The sequence below is a fragment of the Gracilinanus agilis genome, chromosome 1, assembly GCF_016433145.1.
Source record: "Gracilinanus agilis isolate LMUSP501 chromosome 1, AgileGrace, whole genome shotgun sequence".
Taxonomy (NCBI): Eukaryota; Metazoa; Chordata; class Mammalia; order Didelphimorphia; family Didelphidae; genus Gracilinanus; species Gracilinanus agilis.
The window spans coordinates 37,306,811-37,327,433 of record NC_058130.1 but is presented as its reverse complement, the minus strand read 5'-3'; the positions used below and the strand labels follow the sequence as shown (position 1 = coordinate 37,327,433).

Sequence of the window (20,623 nt, the reverse complement as noted above, 5' to 3'; positions counted from 1 at the left end):
AATTCAGCTTGCACCTGACTAGCAAACCAGACAAGGAACAGACCAAACAAGGACAAATATTTGAGGTTGAAATACATTGGGGGGGGGGGGGAGAGGAGATGGAAGAATCTGTCAACATAGACACTTCAGGCTCTGAGTGCCTCCTAGATCTATGAACCTGGGAACCAAAGTCACTTGATTTCTCTGAGCCTGTTCTCCTATGTAAAATGGAGGTTGTGGGGCAGGATAAAAGACCTTCTAACTCAAATTTATGACTGACTCTTTGATCCTTCCTGAGGTCCTGGAGGTTTAATCAGGTAGGAATGCCAAAGTTAGCAGTATTTCTCTAAGTTCCTTCAGTGATAGTTAATTGCTTGGAGTTGAGAAAAGAAGGAGAGAGAGAGAAAGAGAAGAGAAAAAGATCTGTCCTGAGTGGTGTTGAAGCATATGTATGATGGAGAAGTGGGGTGAAAGGGAAGACTGTAGCTTTTCTAAGTCTTATCGCATGAAAATGGATGCTTGGAAAGTGGGGGAGAAATGCTCTAGTCCTGGGGTTCTCAGAAGCACCTGGACTATATGGGTAGGTCTGCTGTGTATGCTGTCTAGTCCTTGGACGTGTGTGTGTGTGTGTGTGTGTAGCCCCTTGTCCCTACACTACTGTGTGTGTACATGTGAGTGTATCTGTACCGCCTCTTGTCCCTACCGTCCGTGTGTGTGCACAGCCCCTCGTCCCTAGACGCCATGTGTGCGCGTGTGTGCATGTAAGTGTGTTAGTAGCCCTCGTCCCTGGACTCCTTGTGTGTGCGCGCGTGAGCCACGGCCGGCCTCTTTACGCGCATCGCGGGCGGGCGCAGCAGTGACTCATGGTGGGGCTCGCTGAGCGGTCCCGGGCGCTTTATAACGGCTCGGCTTGGGAGGATGCTCCCGGGAGCCGCCCAGGCAGCTGGGCTCTCCTCTCCGCCTCTCGCCTTCCCCGCTGCCGCTTCTCGTCGCCTCCTCTCCCAGCCCCTCCTCCCCCTTCCCCCTCGTCTCCCTCGCGCTTCCTACTCGCCCCAACGGTCCCGACGGCCCAGGGGTTCCCGTCTGCGCGCCCTCTCCTCGCCCGTCCGGGCTCTCAGCGGGTCCGGGCACCTTCAGCCAGCGCGTGCTCCCCAAGTGCCCTTGTCCGGTCCCCTCCGGCGCCCCCTGCCAGCCAGCCCGCCAGTCCGCAAGCCTTCGCTTCCTCTGTCCGCTCCACCTCGTCTGGGCTCGGCTCTCTGCCCGCTCTCCAGAGGGCACTATGAGGACCCCTTGGCGCGCCCGGTCCTCTCCGCTGTTGCTGCTGCTGTTGCTCGGTCTCCTGCTGCTCCTGCCACCCTCGGGTGACCCCGCCGTCATCACTGGGGTAAGAAGGGTCCGCCGTCCTCCACCTGCCGCCCTAGGAGGGAGCTGACTCCCAGCCCCCCTGGGCTTTGCCAGACAGGCCAGGAGGCCGTCGGTCAAGTCCAGTTGCGAGAGGAAAGTTGCCTCTTGGTCTGGCCATCCCGCCGCCGTCTGGATGTCCGCTGCTGTTGAGACGCTGGGGCCAGGAGAGTTGGGACAGTTTGGGGGAGCGAGGCTTCAAGAGAGCAGGGTGGGGACAAGAGCAAGGAGAAGGTCTGGACCTCTGCTTTGGCTTGGCCACTCTAGTGCGTCCTCGAGCTTGGCTCTTGCCGCTGCCGGACTCCCAGAGCAGGGAAGCGACCCCTCTCCTCCTGCCCCTAGACACTGCGGAGCACAGGCTCGGTTTGGGTGACTCCAGTTTCCCTTCCGATTTCCCCCATTATTCTGGTCCTTATTCATTCCCCCGCCCCCAAATAAAAAGGTAGCGATTGTCTTCTCCAAGCTGAGTCTGAGCAGCAGCAGACTCCAGCGGCGAAACGGGACGAAGGGACTTGGTTTCTCTCGCGTGGTGAAGCTTTTCAATGCATTTGTGTACATTTCTCGGCGGGGTCTGACTGCGCTTCTTCCTGAGGTTAGCTTGGAAAATGTTTTCCATTGCCGAGTCTTGATAAATTAGCCCGAAAACAAGAGACTACGGTTACTGACTATTGAGCTTCCCCCCTCCCCCTTTTTTTTTCTGGTGGTTTTGCTTAACTGAATTTTAATTTTTTTTAATTCGGAATTTCACAAACACCAAATAAAAGGAGCATTTCCATATACAAACAGAGTAGATAATGAGAACTGTACGTGACACCGCAAATCCCTATTCCATTACTTAGTTCTGGAACAAAATTATGGAGCGATGTTTTCTTCTTCCCTTTCCTACCTCCACTCCCCAAAACCCAAACTCATAAATATTGTCTAAACTTAGAAAAGATGATCAGAAGTCGTCATTTTTTTTCTTGGAAGGAAAAAAACAAACTAGAGTAACTCTTTTCTCCCCCACTGTTACGTTACATATTTTGTCCTGAGAAAATTTTAATAACAAGATACCATCACCAAGTTTAAAAAAACTTGGAAAACCAAAGCCCTCAAACCTTTCGTCTTGGTAGCAATAAATTGGCTTGCACACCTGTTAAAATGCTCTCAACTAATCAAAAGAGCTCCTTTCAGGGTCGAAGCAGTTTTTGAAATGATTTTAACTGGTGCATAATAAAAGAAGGTGCATTTATATCCGAGTAATTTTCTTTTTTTTTTCCTAATGGTTCTGTGTATTTGCAATATTTCAAAAAGAATTCCCTCTTTAGTAATTGCCTGCTTGCTAAAGAAAATGTGCCACTGACTCCCCTTGAGTCAGAAATTTCCTGTCAATAAGTGAGTTAAGTTTATGAAGTTTGTGGTGTTTTGAATCTTGAGTGGAGGTGGTGTTGCTACCTTTAGCTTTCTAGCAGAAATCTTTAAAACCTTTGAGCGGAAGATACTGTTGCAGCATCAGTAAATACAGGGTGTCCCAGAAGTCTTAGTGCAGTTTTAAGCTTAGACTTCTGGGAAAATTCTGTTTATTCCAACCCTCTTACAGGTGTCATTTGAATGAATGTCAGTGGGTCAAGAACAAGAGATATTAGAGAATGTTAGGACCAGCATCTCCCCCTTTATAAATGTACTTTACATAAAGCAAAGCATTGTCATTTTTATAAATAAGATGGATGCCTTTCATGATTTGTATACATTGTAGAGCAAGTTTATTATTCTGATTTTTTTTAAAGATATTCTAAGCATCACTTATGAGCAAAGGAGAGTTTATATCTTTGTTTTCCTGCTAGCAAAAATCTGGATGAAAAGTGGAAAAGCTGGTTAATTATCTGGCAATGTTGTCTTTACAATGTCAGACATCCGAACTGTCATTGGCATTTTTGTCTTTATTTGGATTTTGGTTCTTCTGCCCACAAAGCCAGTGTAGGTTCAGGAATAAAGATATGCTACATGTTTAAACACAAAAACTCTTGTGCTGGTGTGATATATTTTAATTATAAATTTACATAATTAGAAACTGATGTATCTATTCATACAGATTTAAGATAATAATTATTAATATTTTAATAATAAGGTAATTCCTAAAACTATGAAAATTAATTTATGAAAAGATAATACTTGTACACAGATTAAACGTCCAGATGAAAAGTTAAATATTAGTAAGATCTTTGGACATTTTTCTTTATAACTCCAAAAATTGAGATAATTGATAAAATGCTCCCATATTCTCTTTTCTATTTAGTTGTAGACAGACCTCATAACCACTAGAACCTAAAAGTTGGTCATTTAAGTTGAAGAACAAATCGTTGCAGTATTATAATAAGTTTGATTCTATTTTTAGAAACATAGCTACTATATTAGCTAAAATTTGAAGGACAATTTCAATCATTTCAGGCAAACATGTTAGAATTTGCAGTAAATTGGGGACTTAATTATCATCTCAGTCGTGTAAGATATATAATATGGAATAAGCTCATAATTTGAGATCTACTATAGATTTAAAAATGTACGTCTTTCATATTCTCTGTATTTTAAGAGGGCATTTTCTAACATAATTTAGATTATTGTAATATATTACTCTTTGTATTTAGTGGATAAGTATTAAGATTCCTTCATGTCATTTTTGATGGATCCTAATTTAATTTTATGTTAGGATTTAATTTTCTTATTATGATGATGCATCTGTAGGAATCAGCATTTAGGACTCCATGTTGGAGTCAATTATGTTTAATTATCTCATGCTTTAGACAGGACTGGGATGAAAGCACCCATTGGTTTTTTTGTTTTGTTTTGTTTTGTTGCCATTTTATATAGGGCCTCACTGAATAATTTCAGTAACATATAAATAAAAATATTCTTCAAAACCAAAACTTTCCTCCTTGAAACTTATGGACCTGGGGCAGTAATTGTTTCTAATTAATAAGAGTCTTGAGATTATCATATGGACCTCTATAACAGTTATTTTTATAGAGAAATTGTAAAAGTTCAAGAATTAAGCTAATAATATAAGAAAAGTCAAGTGGCAAAAACTAATTTGGGGGAAATGAGCACTTCTGAAATTAATATTCATGAAGTTCTGGGTGTATAGTATTTCATACTGTTTGCAGACTTTTAACATCCTTTTAAAACTTTGGCCTAAGATAGTCTGCAGTTAATAGTCATAAAATCTTGTTATTCAGTTTATAGCTCATAATGGCCTTGTATGGTATAAACATAATATAATTATATATATATATATATATATAAAATAATAATTATAAAATAATAGGTATAGTAGTTTTCAAAGTCAATTTAACCATAAAATCTAGAAATAGAAGCTTGATTTTATATCTTTACTTTTGAGATTTTAACAAAATAGAAATAGCATTTGGTCCTTTTTGAATCTAATTGAATCTGTCTATCTATTCATTGTATTATATAGCATATTCAGATTTGCAAAGCACTTTATATACATTATGTCATTTGATCCCTACAACAACCCTGGGAGATGAGTGCTTATTATTATCCCCATTTTATAGATGTGAAAACAGACTGATAGAGATGGAGTGACTTACCTAGGGTCACATAGCTACTTAAGTATTAGAGGCAGAATTTGAATTCACATCTTTGTAACTCATGAGTCCACTATGCCACCTACCAGCCTACTCATAAGTTATCACAATAGGCATTTAATAAACATTCTTCGCATGCCATTCAATCACATTAAGTTTAGCTACATTCAAGCTTAGAAATTCCTTTGCCTAATTGATTCCATTTCTTTTTGCTACTTCAGGCTTGTGACAAGGACCCCCAGTGTGGAGTTGGCATGTGCTGTGCTGTTAGCATTTGGATCAGAAGCCTCCGAATGTGTACCCCGATGGGCAACGTGGGAGACAGCTGCCATCCGCTTACTCGGAAAGTGAGTATATGACCACGAAGGCCATTATAAGTTGATATAATTGATGGAGGAATTAATAATGGTCATGAGATATGGAGGCCTGGATAACATGGCTCACAACCGGAGGCTGGAGAATAATATTGGAAATGACATTTTTGGCAGTTTTACTCTTGTTTTGGTTCAGTTCTGGAAGTGAGGATAGAGTAGATGATGTATCCCTTGGAAGAAGGACTTCATGTGGATTCTGATTAAGTTTAAGCCACATGTTTCATAATACGGGGGAATTAAAATAAAACAGAAATCTGTTTTGCTTTATGTGAAATTACCCTAAAATTATACAGGGAAAAATTAATTTAGTTACACAATCCATGATATACCTTGGTATACCTCTGTAAAACTCATAGAAAAAAATTAATTTCATATTTATTCACGGGGGGAAATCAAACGTGCTCTTATCGTCTTCATTTTAGGTTACAACAGATAATTATTATATCACTCAGTTTTTAAAAAAAACATTTTTAAATTATAGTTTTGATTGATGGTTTATTAATTCCACTATTTCATGTAATGTATCTATGATACAATTTGATATTACAGCATAATCATTTTCTAGTGACGGAAAATAATGTATTCATATCCCCTTTCTATGCCCCTTGTAACAGAAAAGCAGTAGAGAAGCCATGTCTAACATCACATGTATACTTGTAGTCTTCCTTCTCTGGGTAGAGAAGTATATTTCATCATTTTTCCCCCTCTTTTGGACCAAGATAGGCCATTATTTCATCAGGGTCCGAAGACTGTCTCTCATTGTTAGAGAAAGAGAAATGAAACTGGTAGGTGTCATTAAAAAAGAGAGATTTTATTTTCACATTTTAAACTTGATTGGATATTTTTAAAAAACAATTTGAACTCTTTGTTCAAAAAGTAAAGGAAGACTTTTTTCACATGTGGTTTAAGGTTTAAAACTGTAACACAGCCAAGCATTTTACCATCTTTCCTGTACTCCATGGTTACAGAGAAAAATTAATGTTTCTGCTCTTTGGAGGGAATTTTAATGCAATAAATTTTGACCAGTTGGCTTGTTTTTAGTTCTCTGGCCTTATATTAAATAATATGACTTGGGAGTTATACATGAACAGCTGAGCATTGAGTTAGCTCCTCAGCTTTTCCATAGCTTCATTGAGATATGTTTCTTGTTATGGTTTAAATTGCCCCTCCACACCCTTGTACTATGCAAGCTTCATTGCCATTCTCTAATAGCTGGTGGTACCAGCAGAGTGGCAGGAACGCATTTTATGGTGTTCATTCTTGGTCCTTGTAAAAGAGAGAAGATTCAAGTTTCAGTTATCTAGTTCAGTGCCAAGCTAATGGGGAAGAAGGTCAAGGTGCTATTACCATTATTTGCATTTTGCTAAGGTTCTTAATCAGTGGTATTGAAAGTGAGTCATCATTTGTAATTTTGTATCATTTATTCAGACGAGAACAAATTGTTCTTTTCATTTTGATTGAAATAGTCTCTGAAAAGTGTTTTGTTTAACGTAGGATATCATAAGCAAACTTATCAAATGACCTTTACAGAATTTACTGAGACTGATTACGTGATATCCAAACAATGAATTAAAAAGACTTTTCTTAAAGGTAAGGGGCAAAAGAATAATAACAACAACAAAAAAAGAATTTAAAAGTTTAAAAATCTGTCAAATGGATTTTTTTGGCTTAGCGAAGGCAAAAGAAAACATTTGTTCTATAAAAGCTTTTAAAACTAAAATTTAGGCAATGAATGGTGAACTTAGTCAAAACTGGCTTATGAATAAATTACTGTGAGGTGATATTTATAGTGTAATTCCTTAGTTGAATTCCCTGAAAGCCAGTTGTTTCAGGTTCTTTGCCCTGATTACACAACATCTATAGCACTGTATGTAGTTCTGGGTACCACATTTGAAAATAGACATAGATAAACTGAGGGACATCCAGAGGAAAACAACCCGACTAGTACAGGGCTTCAACTCATATGATGCAAGGATAAGCTGAAGGAAATGGGTAATGTTTAACAAGGAGAAGAAAAGATGTAGGGAGAGACTTGACAAGTGTCCTTCTGGGTTTGAGGGAGAGTCACCTGGGAAAAGATTAGGCTCGTCCTGCTTGACCCCACAAGAAAGAACTAGGAAGATTAGATAGAAGACAAATAAATGCAAACAGCTCTAACTAGGACAGACCAACTGGGGCATCGACCCAGAATGCTGATATTTAAAGGGCACTGGAGGGGGCAGCTGGGTAGCTCAGTGGATTGAGAGTCAGGCCTAGAGACGGGAGGTCCTAGGTTCAAAAATCTGACCTCAGACACTTCCCAGCTGTGTGACCCTGGGCAAGTCACTTCACCCCCATTGCCTACCCCTTACCGTTCTTCTACCTTGGAAGCAATACACAGTATTGACTCCAAGACAGAAGGTAAGGGTTTTTTTTTTTTAAATAAATAAAAAATAAAGGGCACTGGCAGCCCTGGGAATTCAGAAACACCTGAGCTTACTGCCTCATTAGCAAGAATAATTCCTCAATATAGATAACTATCAGATGGCCTGCTTCCTCCCCTTTCTTTATCTTCAGGACACACCCAAGATGAACTCTACCACAGCCTACTGCAACTTATTCTAGAACCCCATAGTGGACTCCCTAGCAGCAACCTTGAAAAGATATAATCCCCAGGATGAGTGGCAGTATGTCTTAGGATCTCTTCTCCCCTCCAGATTGAGCTCTACCAGAGCTCTCTCACATTCCCCCAAATTTCTTTGTGGGTGCCTTTTGTTCTTGCCCAGTATATTTTCTGATGCTTGACTCCAGGAGCCAGTAATGCTAATTATACCTCTAGAGGCAGATCTGAATATCAGGTATAGAAAAACTATCCCAGTATTTCAAGCTCTTCAAAAGTGGAAGGGACTGCCTTGGGAGGAAGTGGGTCTACTTCTCACTAGAAGTCCTCAAGCCCAGGATGAATGATCACCTACTGGGCACATCATAGAAAGTGTTATTGAGTTAGCTGGCTTTGATTTAAACTTCATCTTCTCCCTATAGGAAGCAATACATTTTTCTTGTTGTCCTGACAGTTCTAGTAATGAAGGCCATATAAATAGAATCTTAACTTTTAAGTCTTCTCTGTAGTCAGATTAAAATATGTTGGATGAAATGTAACCAGAGTTGGCAAAGGAGTATAGGATGTAGAACAGAAAGGCACCTCGTAAGATAATTCAGTCTGACTCTTTAATGGTGGCACAGTGGATAGAGTACCAGGTATACAATCAGGAAGACTCGTCTCCCTGAGTTCAAATATGGCCTCAGACACTTACTAGCTGTGTGACCTGGAGCAAGTCACTTAATCCCGCTTGCCTCAGTTTCCAGTGAGCAGGAGAAGGAAGTGGCCAACCACTCCAGTATCTGCCAAGCAAATCCAAAATGCAGTCATGAAGAGCCAGACACAACTAAAAACAACTAAACAGTGATTTCCTTTTAACAGATAAGGAAACTGAAATTCCATGTTTTTGGAAGCTGACAATTTAGAACAACTTTAAAGAACCCTCACTTAGTAATAATAACAATGATAAAGTGATAATTCTATAACACTTTGATACATTAAAATGCTTGATATGTTAACTTAATATGATTGAACTAGACAAATTCGATCAGGAAGGGATATTAGAGGCCATCTAGTTCTCCTTTTACAAATGAGGATCAGAAAGGTCATATAGGCAGTAAGTATAAGAATCAGGATTCAGACTCCTGTTTTCTGATGCCAGATCCGTGATTCCTTCATTTGGACTTGACAATAACCCTTTAAGGTGAGTGAAGCTCAGAGAATGAATAGCTTTCCTACAATAACAGAGGCAAAATTTAAGCTCAGATTTTCCTGATTCCAAATCTAGCACTCCATATACTGTGGGCCAACGTTCAAGAATACCATTAAGTTTGTGTGTGCGGAGGGTGGAGATTAGTTGAGAGCAGGATTGAACATGTGATTTCATTACTATAAAGAAGACATCTTTATAAATGTCAATCTGCCAGGATTCTACAACTTGTGATCCTAGAGAACTGTGGGGAGCACAGTTTAAATATCTCATCCTCCAAGGACACACAGACAGTATTTGTCAGACATGTAACCTAAACCTAGGTCTGTCTGAATCTGAAGCCAATTTTGTATTCACCCCCACCCCATTGCTTCTATCCTAAGATTAAATGGCCCCAATTAGCTGATGGAAAATGTATAGAGAAAATTCTGATTTGCTAGGAAAGATAAATTATATTTTTAAAAATTGATGGATAGGTTGTCAAGGAGAAGAGTAAGACTAAATAAAAGTTATGGTTCTATAAATTTCAAACTTTCTGTTTTACTTTTGTTCATTCATCTCTTTTAAAAAGATGGAATTAAGGGTCAGGCTTCAAAGAATTGATAGCCAGTAAAATTTATCTAAATGCTTTACTATTCCTCTGAGAGACAAATTAATCACTAACATTTTCACATTTGACATTTATATTGCAAGGCTAAAACTTTACAATCAGAGTTTTCATTAAAATTGCATATTTTACCAGTTAGTATTAAAAACAGAAAGTAGCCACTAAGCTAAAAAGAATAGTGAATATAATTTGATAATACTCTTTCCCATATGAAACTGTATCATTCTTATAATTAATTCTATGCAGGAATACCCCACCTAACTCATTCTTTGGTTCTATATAAGTATCATGTGAAAGTCTAATTATTTCACAATCAAAAAATAAAAACTAGGGGGCAGCTGGGTGGCTCAGTAGATTGAGAGCCAGGCCTAGAGATGGGAGGTCCTAGGTTCAAATATGGCCTCAGATACTTCCTAGCTGTGTGACCCTGGACAAGTCACTTAACCCCCATTGCCTAGCCCTTACCACTCTTCTGTCTTGTATTGACTCCAAGACAGAAGGTAAGGGTTTTAAAAAATAATAATCAGCTGTTTTCAAACTACAGTCATCTAGTAAAGACTACCAAGGTCCCTACCATCTTTGACATAACTTATACCCCTCTCCTGAATACTCTCTCTCTGTTCTCTAAATTTTCATAACACTGCTTTCTATTTGTCTCCCCTCTGTCTGATAACTCCTTCATCTCCTTTGTTGATTCTTTCTTCAGATAATACCTAATAATTCTAGATATCCCACAAGATTCTGCTCGGGGCCTTCCTCTCTTTTTTTCTCTCTGTATTCTGTGTCTAATTGATGTCATCACTTCCATGGGTTCAATTATCTCTATACAGATGTTTCTCATATCTGTGTATCCAAGACCACCTTCAATCATAAACTGTGAATTGGATGTTCTAGAGACATCTCAAACTCAACAAATCCAAAGAAGATCTCATTGCCTTTCCCCTTGAATACTCCTCTCTTACTAATTTCCCTATTAAAGTTAAGGTCACTACTATCTTATCAGTAACCCAGACCCACAGCTTCAGTGTTATCTTCTGCACTTTACTCACATAACTAATCTGTTGTGGAGGCTTGTTGTTTCTATCATCACAGCATCTCTTATATAGGTCTCCTTCTCTCCATTCACACAACCTTCCACTGATTCAGATCCTTATTACCTCCCATCGAGTCATCCATTGCATTTTGCGCCATTGTCAGTCATCCTGTCTTTTGTCTTGCCACTGGACTTTAATGATTCTGGAAGAGAGAGTGAAGCTGAAATTTTTGGTGTAACTCTGCTTCACTTAAATCCAATTCACAAGTAAGTCAAGATAGTGCTCCATGATGTCATTGGTTCTATTCAAAAATGAAGGGTAAAATACCAAAACTCATACATTGACTCTTGCAATAGCCTTTTAATTAGTCTCCCTGGCTTGTCTATTTCTATTCCAGTCCATTCTTCACTGAGCTGCCAAAATGATTCTTCTAAAATAGATCTGGACATGTCACTCCAATACTCAATAAACTCTAATGGCTCCCTATTGCCTCTAAGAGCAAATATAAAGCCCTTTTTCATATTTACAAGCCTTTACAACCTGCTTCATTTCTGTATTTCTAGTCTTCTTACATTTCATTTCCCTACACATACTTTACGATCCAGTGATACTGGTCTACTTGTTATTCCTCAAATAGACATTCCACCTCTTGATTCCTTTTCTTTTCAATGAATGTCTCCCATGCCTACAATGCTTTTTTTCTTCTTCTCCAATTCCTAGTTTCCCTGGCTTACTTTGAGATTCTGATCAAATACCATCTTGCAAGAGGCCTTCCTCTATAATCAGAGTTTACATATTAATACCTATAGATTCAAAGAGTTACATAAAAGATTAGCTCCCTTATTCCCATTTAAATTAGTCATGTGATGCTATAAGACTTAATATGACTTTATTACATCGCTCTCCCTAGTGAGCCTAATGCTTTCACTGTTCAAGTATGTTTCATTAAAGAAATTTATAATAAAAAAGAACATAGAAAAGCAAAAAATAAATAAATAAATGTCATGTGAAAGAGTTGAGTTTCAATTGGAAAGTTTTATATATATAGTGTTTTTAATATGCTTGATTTTCCAATTGAATAGTTTCCTTCCTTTGTAAAGATTCACTTCTGAATTAGCTTTGCTTATTTTTCCATTTATTTAACAGATACATTTAATGCCTGCTGGGAACCCAGTATGGTGCTAGATCCCACAAAGTTCCAAAGATAAATGAGAAATGATCTCTGCCTTCTAGGAGTTTTCATTCATTAATGAAGAAGACATGTACATAAATAACTAGATTAGTCCAAGGATCTGTGATTTCATTGGCATGATCCCTTAAGTCTTGGTAGGCTATCATTGTGGGTTGCTTGCTATACTATTAAAGAAAATAATGCAAGAATTTAAGATAAGTAATCAGAGGAAGACATTACTTCTGTCTGGCTTCAAAGAAGGTATAAGCCATGGAGTAAGATTAATAGTCACATTTGGATGGAGCTAAAAGAGAATAATGTGTCATAAAACTGGAATGGCAGAACGGAGGACAAATATGTTGTTCAGATGCTTCAGTCATGTTTGGCGCCTCTTTGCCCCATTTAGGGTATTCTTGGCAAAGATACTAGGGTGATATCTACCCTTTCCTCCTCCAGCTCATTTTACAGATGAGGAAACTGAGGCAAACAGGTTTAAATTACTTGTCTAGGGTCAAATAGCTAGTAAGTATCTAAGGCCAGATTTGAACTCGGGAAGATAAGTCTTCCTGACTCAGCCTCTTTCTACTCCACTATCTAGCTGCTCCATGACAAGTAGAGGGCCCTGAATTCTAAGCTAAGGAGTTTGAACTTTAGTTGGTAAGCAGTAGTCATTGAAGATATTTGAATAACAGAGACACATGTTGGTTAATTAACTCACCACTCCATTCAACTCTATTTCATATTCTGGAAAATATGCATTTTTCATCCCTGTTTTTTTTTTATTTATCTAAATGGTTAGGCCAATATCTTTTCTTTTGTTGTGGACTCCCAGGGTGGGATTTTTCACTCTTTAAGGGTTTATTTTGACTAATATGATAGTGGTAGGCACTGGACGAATGATTTCATTGGTGCAGTGATGGGCAAACTGCAGCCCGCGGGCCAGATGTGACCCCCTGAAATGTTCTATCTGGCCACACAGTATTATTCCTAATCTGACAAATACAATGAGTAGGACACAATACAATGAAACTTTGAAAGAGTTGCCTTAGAAACAGAGTGACAGAGGAGCATTTCCTTTCTTTTGGCCCCCTCTCTAAAAAGTTTTTCTATCACTGGCCTAGGGAACTTCTAGGTGAAGAAACTCTTTATATCAACACTGTACAAGGGGGCACCTTCTCTGCAACTTCTCATCTGAGAGAGGTGCCTGGCACAATTATGTTAACAACTAGGTTAAATCATTTTCCTGATGTCACACAGTCAACACAGGTCAGAACCAAGATTTAAACTAGAACTTCCTTCATTTCATGGCCTCCTTTCAATCTACCATATGATATCATCTGAAAATAGTTGCCTCTGGAGAACCTCATCATCACTGAAGAATCCTTTCATTTGGATTTCCTCCTAGGCAATTTCTGTGACACTGGTAAACCCTTTAGATAAATATATCTTGCTGTTAAACATCTCTTTTGATGTCAGTAATTAGTGGATTATTGAAAAAGTTATTTCCATACTCATATTTTAGAAGTCTTATACTGTGTGTTATAATGGGGAAAAACCAGGGAAGGTGCCTTAAATATTAAGTATGGGCTCTGTGGGGCAGATAGGAGACAGGAGGGGACAATGGGAAAGACTTTACAAGCCAGGGAACCAGTTTAACTACAAGGGAAAGACCATTGACTGGAATGACAGTTAAGCCTGACCAACTGTCACTCAGCCCCACCTAGCCTGGAATAAATACAGATTAATACCTACATACAATGAGGACCTAAAATTACTGAAAACACACAGGGCATCAATTTAATAATAAATATGAGGGGATTGGAAAGGTGGTTAGGTAAACTATGGCTAACAACCCAGGACTGGAGTCAAAAAGGGTAAGATCCCCAGCCAGCCTGACTTCTGCCAGGCTTTGACAGCTTGGCTAAGACTTGGGGAAGAGGGCTTGAACTTGGGATCTCACAACTCTTCCAGGGATGTTACAGGATGCCAGGAACCAACTCCTCCAGAACTGATGTAGCCAGGTAGGGATTGAAAGTGTGCAAGCTGTCCACCAGATCACAGGCCACTTCCCTACTCAGTGCTGTCTTGCAGGATTGATGTCCTCTGCTTTCAATCTTCACCACTCTCCAGGATCCCAGGGAATCAGGCTACAGCTCCACTAGCTCTGAGGTCTCCCAGGGTCAGTTACAGCTTGTCCCAACCACCTCAGAGAGAGAGAGCAAGCCACTTCCTGCTTCCCCATTCCATGTGGAATTCTCCAGCCCTTCCTGCTAAGTCTCCTACATAACAACTAAATAATCTTCTTCACAACAGTATTAATGTATGTATGGGAGAGAACTTGTCTAAAGAGAGCCTCCAAAGACACATCTTGTGCTACCAAGCCAAATGCATTTATAAAAAATTAATAAACTATAGGCACAATGTGCTTATATTCTTTATGCCATCCAGTTAGTTGTTTGACTGAGATATAACCCGTTATAAAAAACACATTTTTTCACTTCTCTGTTTTCATAAGTATTAGCCATCAAGGTGGCACACTGAGTGTGGAGTCAGGAAGACTTGAATTTAAATCCAGCCTCAGATACTTAATAAATCTGCAATCGTAGGCAAGTCACTTAAACTCTGTTAGCACCTACTTCCCAGGGTTGTTGTCAGGATCAAATGAGATATTTGTAAAGCACTTGGCACATGGTAGGTGCTATATAAAAGTTTATTTCCTTCTCCATCCCTCCCCTCCATAATAAGAGAAAGAAAGTACCTTAGGGATCTTTTAGTCCACACTCTTCATTTCTATATAGAAAGAAAGAAACAATAGATAGGAAGTACCCAAGTAAGCAACTGAGTCCAGGTCCTCCAACTTTCCCTTATATCATGCCACTTCCTCTAAAACCAATCTAGTGTCTATCTTTTTAGCCATTGAGGATGAGGAAGAAATGGAGATGGAACTTGGGAAAAAGAAAATTGTCTCTGATGCTATCTATTTAGTATGACATATGAGAAAACATAAACTGAGAAGACTAACCCAGAAGTTTTAGTGACTGTGAAAGTAAAATGGTTTGGACATGTTGCTTTTGCAGCTGTTGGCATAGATGGGTTTTATACTCTCAATGGGTACATAGAACTTCTCCATAAAATTTTTCTAGAGATGAGAAAGCAAGAATTATGGGTTCATACTTTTTAATATTGTTTTGTTCACTTTTCTTTGCTAAAAGCCCTATCCATGTCCTTTACTCTTTTTTATGTCTTTACTTTTTAAAAAATAGAACCCCCAGCTCCCTACTTCTTGAGGTTTCTTGAGAATGAATCCCTAAATGTCTGTAACATTGGATTTCCCATCAGCACAGATTTCTCTTGTATATATTTGGTTGTATGCAGTTGCCATTGTCTTACCCATACAATAAATTCAGTACACAGATGGTAGAGAGTCTAAGTATGATAGTTCTGATGTCTTTAAGAGATTACTAGATCATTACAAAATTAGACTATATTACAATTAAATCACTGTGAAAATGACAGCATATTTGTTTCCTATTATAGATAGTTCATTGACATCCTAGTACCATCAATTAATAGGATAATAAACGCTTGTTTCATTCGTTAAGTTAAAAAAAAACAGAAAAGGAATTACATTCATGAAACAAAGGAGAAATTGAAATCCCTGTGACCTATTCACTTCTGTGGATCTGTCATTCCACTGATGGGAGAGCTTTCCCAGAGATACACATTGCAATCTTTCTATACCTTTGATGACTGTTTAACCTTTTAAATAGAGAAACTTAGAAAATTATTAGTATCTAAATCTGCACACTGTCAAGAGGCCATAAGAAAGTTAGTAGGCAAAGATCAATTGAAATTAGAAAAATCTGGGAGGAAGAAGCCTGGGGTCAAATTGGGAAAGAAATGACAGTCCAAGATGAAGAGACTAGTGACAGAGGAGAGAGATATTTAGCAATGAGGAGGATATTTTTTTAAAACCCTTACCTTCTGTGTATTGGCTCCTTGGTGGAAGAGTGGTAAGGGTGGGCAATGGGGGTCAAGTGACTTGCCCAGGGTCACACAGCTGGGAAGTGTCTGAGGCTGGATTTGAACCTAGAACCTCCCATCTCAAGGCCTGACTCTCAATCCACTGAGCTACCCGGCTGCCCCCCCCCCCGGAGGATATTATTACAGCTTTAGCCAGAACAATGCTAATACCTAAAAATTTGGGGAAAAGGCCAAGTCATATGTTACTCTAAAGCCATATTGACTTTTAAGGTTCTATTGTTAATGAAATAAGGCATGAAAACAACTTTCAAACTTTGAAGCCCTCTATGTTTCAGTTAGTAGTGGCATTTTAAGAGATTTAGACCCTTTTACAATTTATTTTTGCCTTACAAATATTTAGAGAAACAATAAATAAGGAATTAACCTCACAACTAGGAAAACCTAGGTCCTGGTCCCTCCTCCAATATATCCTGACTTCATGATCAGGGGCAAGTCACCTAATTTCTCACCACCCTAAGCAACTCTAGGGAGGGGAGTTTTCAATATTTTGGTCAAAGAATTCCTCATTCACTTAAGTTTCCTATTCTAGGGAAATGGGAAGTCCACTCTCTATTCCTTCTCCTTTTACAAATATCTCATCAAGCTGAGCTGTGTCTTCATCAAAGAGTAACAACCCAACTCATGGGTGAGAGAGTCATTTAAATGAGCAGGAGATCTGCAGAGTATATAAATCAGGATAATCACCCCAAACCTGGACCTTGGTCCTTTGCCAGCTTTACCTCTAATTCATCTGATGACCAAGGACATGTCACAAGACCCACTTCTTTCTCATGCAAAAATAGGGGTCCCTTAATTAAAGACCTTTAGCAGGCTAATAATTGTAAATGTGCATTATTTTTAATAACAGTTCACAGTTAGGCAACACTTCATACATTTGATCATCACAATACCCTTGTGAGGCAAGTACCACAAATATAATATATTATAGATGATAGAAGAGGGAAATGAAGTCATCTTGCTCATAGTCTCCCCAGTAGCAAACTTGGGATTCAAACCTAGAGCTCTTGTTTCCAAAGAGAACATTCTTTACACTCCCTCTCTCAGTGAAGTCTCTTTGGTGATATCTTCCATTGGCTTCCTCTTCAAGGCAGACCATGATGTTTATTTTAATAAAATGTCACCTGTATTTAAAAAAATATAAGTGGTAAGGAGGACATCCCTACACTATAATTTGCCTTGAACCCAGTAACTCCTTTAGTTACTTTAGATAGTGCTGACAACAGTTTCCCTTTATATGGCAGGGAGAAGTTATAAAAAAGCTGTAGATGGGAAGGAAGTTGGTGCCTTCTCACTTGGTCCATGACTCCCAGAAGTACACGTAGCTCTTCTAATACTACAGAGGACTTTCTTCAAATTGCAGGCTAAATTTATTACCAAAAAGTTAATAAGTTATACATAAAAGAAATTAGGAGTTTTTTAGATAATTTTGTACCTTAATGTAAGGCAACTGTGTGAATATCCAATAGATAGAGTGCTAAAGATGAATTCAAATCTAGCTGCAGATACTGTGTGACCCTGTGTAAATCATTTCCCCTCCATTTGCCTCAGTTTCCTTATATGTAAAATGGTGAATAATATAGCACCTACTTCCCAATGTTAATGTGAAGATAAAATAAAGTAATACCTGTAAATATTTGTTTTGTAAATCCTTAAGTGCTGTAAAAGTTAGCTATGCTATATGATCTTACATTATGGGTAGCCTATAGTATAGAATAGTACAGTAGAATATATCACATTATATCATATTATGTTCTATTCTTACTCCATTTTATGTCATTATAGTTGGTGATTATCTGATTTAGGGTCTAAGTTCAGATTTTTTTGTTTTAAAACTAAAACAAAGCACTTCTCTCATATCAATCCAATAAAGTAGTAGAGCACGTAAGTTTTATTATTCCCCAATTTTTAGACAAGGAAGTCTTTCAGCATACATTTGATCCAATGGTGTATATTAACAAACTGATTCCTTGAAAATAGATTACTGACAAAATATAAAGTTTATTCTTAACTGCTTTTAAGATTTAGACATTTGTACTTTTGTTCCTTGAAGGCAATGGCTTTCTATATCTTTTCTGCGAAAATATAATAAAATCTGTTTTCTGGCATCTAGGAAAGAAGAAACTGTATTTGCTAAGCAATGCTGATCTGGGTAGCTTAAAAAATGGATACCATTCTCTAGACTGTATAAAGGGATAGAAGATAATCTTTGTTCACTTTATGCACAAAAAAAGGACAAAGCATCAAGAGCTTACTAGATAGACTAAATTATCAACAGCTACTGTTTAATCTCCTACTTATACTTTACTTAACACTAGAGATACATTGGAGGGAAAAAAACAAAACAGAACAATCTCAGCCTTCAAGCAGCTATTTGGAGCTACTGAGTCAGTGTGTACATATACTAAAAGTAAGTGCAAAGTAATTTAGAGGGATCTGATGAATTGAAGGAATTGGGAAAGGCCTCTTCATGGAAAGATTTTTGAGCTATATGTTTATGTTCTGTTATAGAATTAGGGCAGCTAGTTCCCACAGTAGATAAGGACAATGAATAGATCTCTGGCCCTAGAGTCAGGAGAACATGAGTTCAAAACTAGCCACAGACAATAGCTATGTGACCTTGGACAAGTCACTTAACTATGCCTTAGTTTCTTCATCTGTAAAATGAGCTGGAGGACAAAATAGTAAACTACAATAGTCTCTTTTCCAAGAAAACCTTAAATGAGATCAGGAACAGTTGGACATGACTCATCCACTAAACAATTACAAATTTCAGAATTAAGAAAGACAAAATGTTTGTTCTGTTTTCTCTGATTCCATTATATCTGTTTTGGCATATTTGTCATCATTTATTAAATATAGATTTTTCCTTTCACATTGGTATATTTATTAGATTCTTTCAAAAGATTAAGAGAAAGTAGTTTTAAATTATTTTCTTTTTTCCTTCAAAATAAACCTATGACTATGTCATGTGTTGATTTCCAGGTTCCATTTTTTGGGAAGAGAATGCATCACACCTGTCCTTGCCTACCTGGGTTGACCTGTGTACGGACTACCTTTAACCGATTTCGATGTTTACCCAGGAAATAACAATCACTTTTGAAATGGAATCAGTTAAATGTGAACAGCAACTTAATGTATTTGAAGTTTTCCTTGTGATTATAATGAACAAGTTATATGCCAGAAAAATCCTATTAACTTTCTCACCTCATGCACATCCAAAATGAATATATCTAGGCCTAAGTAATAATTTTTTAGATTTGATTTGAAAATGATGGGGGGGGGGTTATAGAGATTTAGTTTTGAATAGAAATATTGAAAGTAAAATATAATGGACTGGATTTTCTCCTCCACGTTCATTTCATTTTATAAAACTAATGCTGGCCTCTACCACAAAAAATATAAGTTATGAAAATGATAATGTAGAATAAGCCCGTATTGTGCTTGCTAGGCAGGGAATAGTTCTAATATATCAGCTTCTGGAAGTCCTAGGCCAGGGGGCGAAGTTGGATCCTCTTGCCTGGTCCTTGATTACCAGAAGTCCATGAAGATATCCCAGAACTTCTCCCCACCTGAAGGCAAATTGGCTCCAATTCAGAGTTAAACTAATATATTGATTACTATTAACATGTCAAATTGAGGGGTTTTTTTTAGGTTTCCCCATTTCCTTCATCATAGTTCCAATAGATACACATTTTTGTTTGCATATCTCTCAATCCTAAAAGTACATTAAGCCTCAATTTAACTGGGACTGGTTTCACAACTTACTCTTCTCCCTGCAACCCACTTAGATTCTAAGGTCGCATTTGCCAGATGTCCTGGTAGTATTGTGGAAAATCCACCAACGTCGGGCCTTTTAGATAGTGAAGCCACTGGCAAAGGGGAGCAACTGATTGTACTTAACCCCACGACTTTCCTAGGGTAGAAAGGTCTCAGAGGCACAGCAGTCCAAAAAAAATGATATAACTTTCAATCTAGCTAACCATATGTAATGAGGATGTATTGCCGCTAGCTGTCTGAAGCAGGAGTGGTAAGTTCCACTGAGGGAGAGATGTCAGGACGACAGAATAGGAAACCAAATTCATTTTTTTTTCTTGCTTTTATTTTTTTTTTGAAAGTTGTCCCCTAAAGCCTTTTTTTTTTCTCATAATAGAATTTCATTTTATGAATGAGACATTTAGAGATAATATAGAGTATGCCATCAAAGGGGAAGATTTTCTTTTAATCTGGCATAAAACTAGTTATACATTTGAAATAATATGTATTAAAATGTCACTTGTATTTTATTCAAAACCTAAAGGCTTATTGTAATGGATTGCTTACTATCTTGTCATTTGTACCTGTATCAATATTGCTGTGTAAAAATTCTGTATCAGAATAATGGCAGTACTGTATATCATTTGATTTTAATATTATATCCTTATTTTTGTCACAGTGGTCTCAGTTTTTATTCCAAAAAAATGATATGAATTTCTAACTAGGTCATACTCCAAATCAAATAAAGACTAATAAGCGAGTAAAAATAGAGCTATTTAATATACATACAGTTTGAACTTATGCCAAATGAAGTTTTACTAGTATATATTTCAGAACATTCAAAAAATAAGCCCAATGTTAGAATAAATGTGGCAATGGAACTTAGGG

General features: G+C 38.0%; 1 protein-coding gene across 1 annotated transcript; it reads left to right on the top strand.

Moving 5' to 3' along the window:
* Positions 1–1,258: 1,258 nt before the first annotated feature.
* PROK2 (prokineticin 2) lies at positions 1,259–19,069 on the top strand. Its single transcript, XM_044656820.1, has 3 exons — positions 1,259–1,363; positions 5,186–5,311; positions 18,965–19,069. Exons 1-3 carry the CDS (start codon positions 1,259–1,261, stop codon positions 19,067–19,069), a joined length of 336 nt encoding a protein of 111 aa, XP_044512755.1.
* Positions 19,070–20,623: the final 1,554 nt, after the last annotated feature.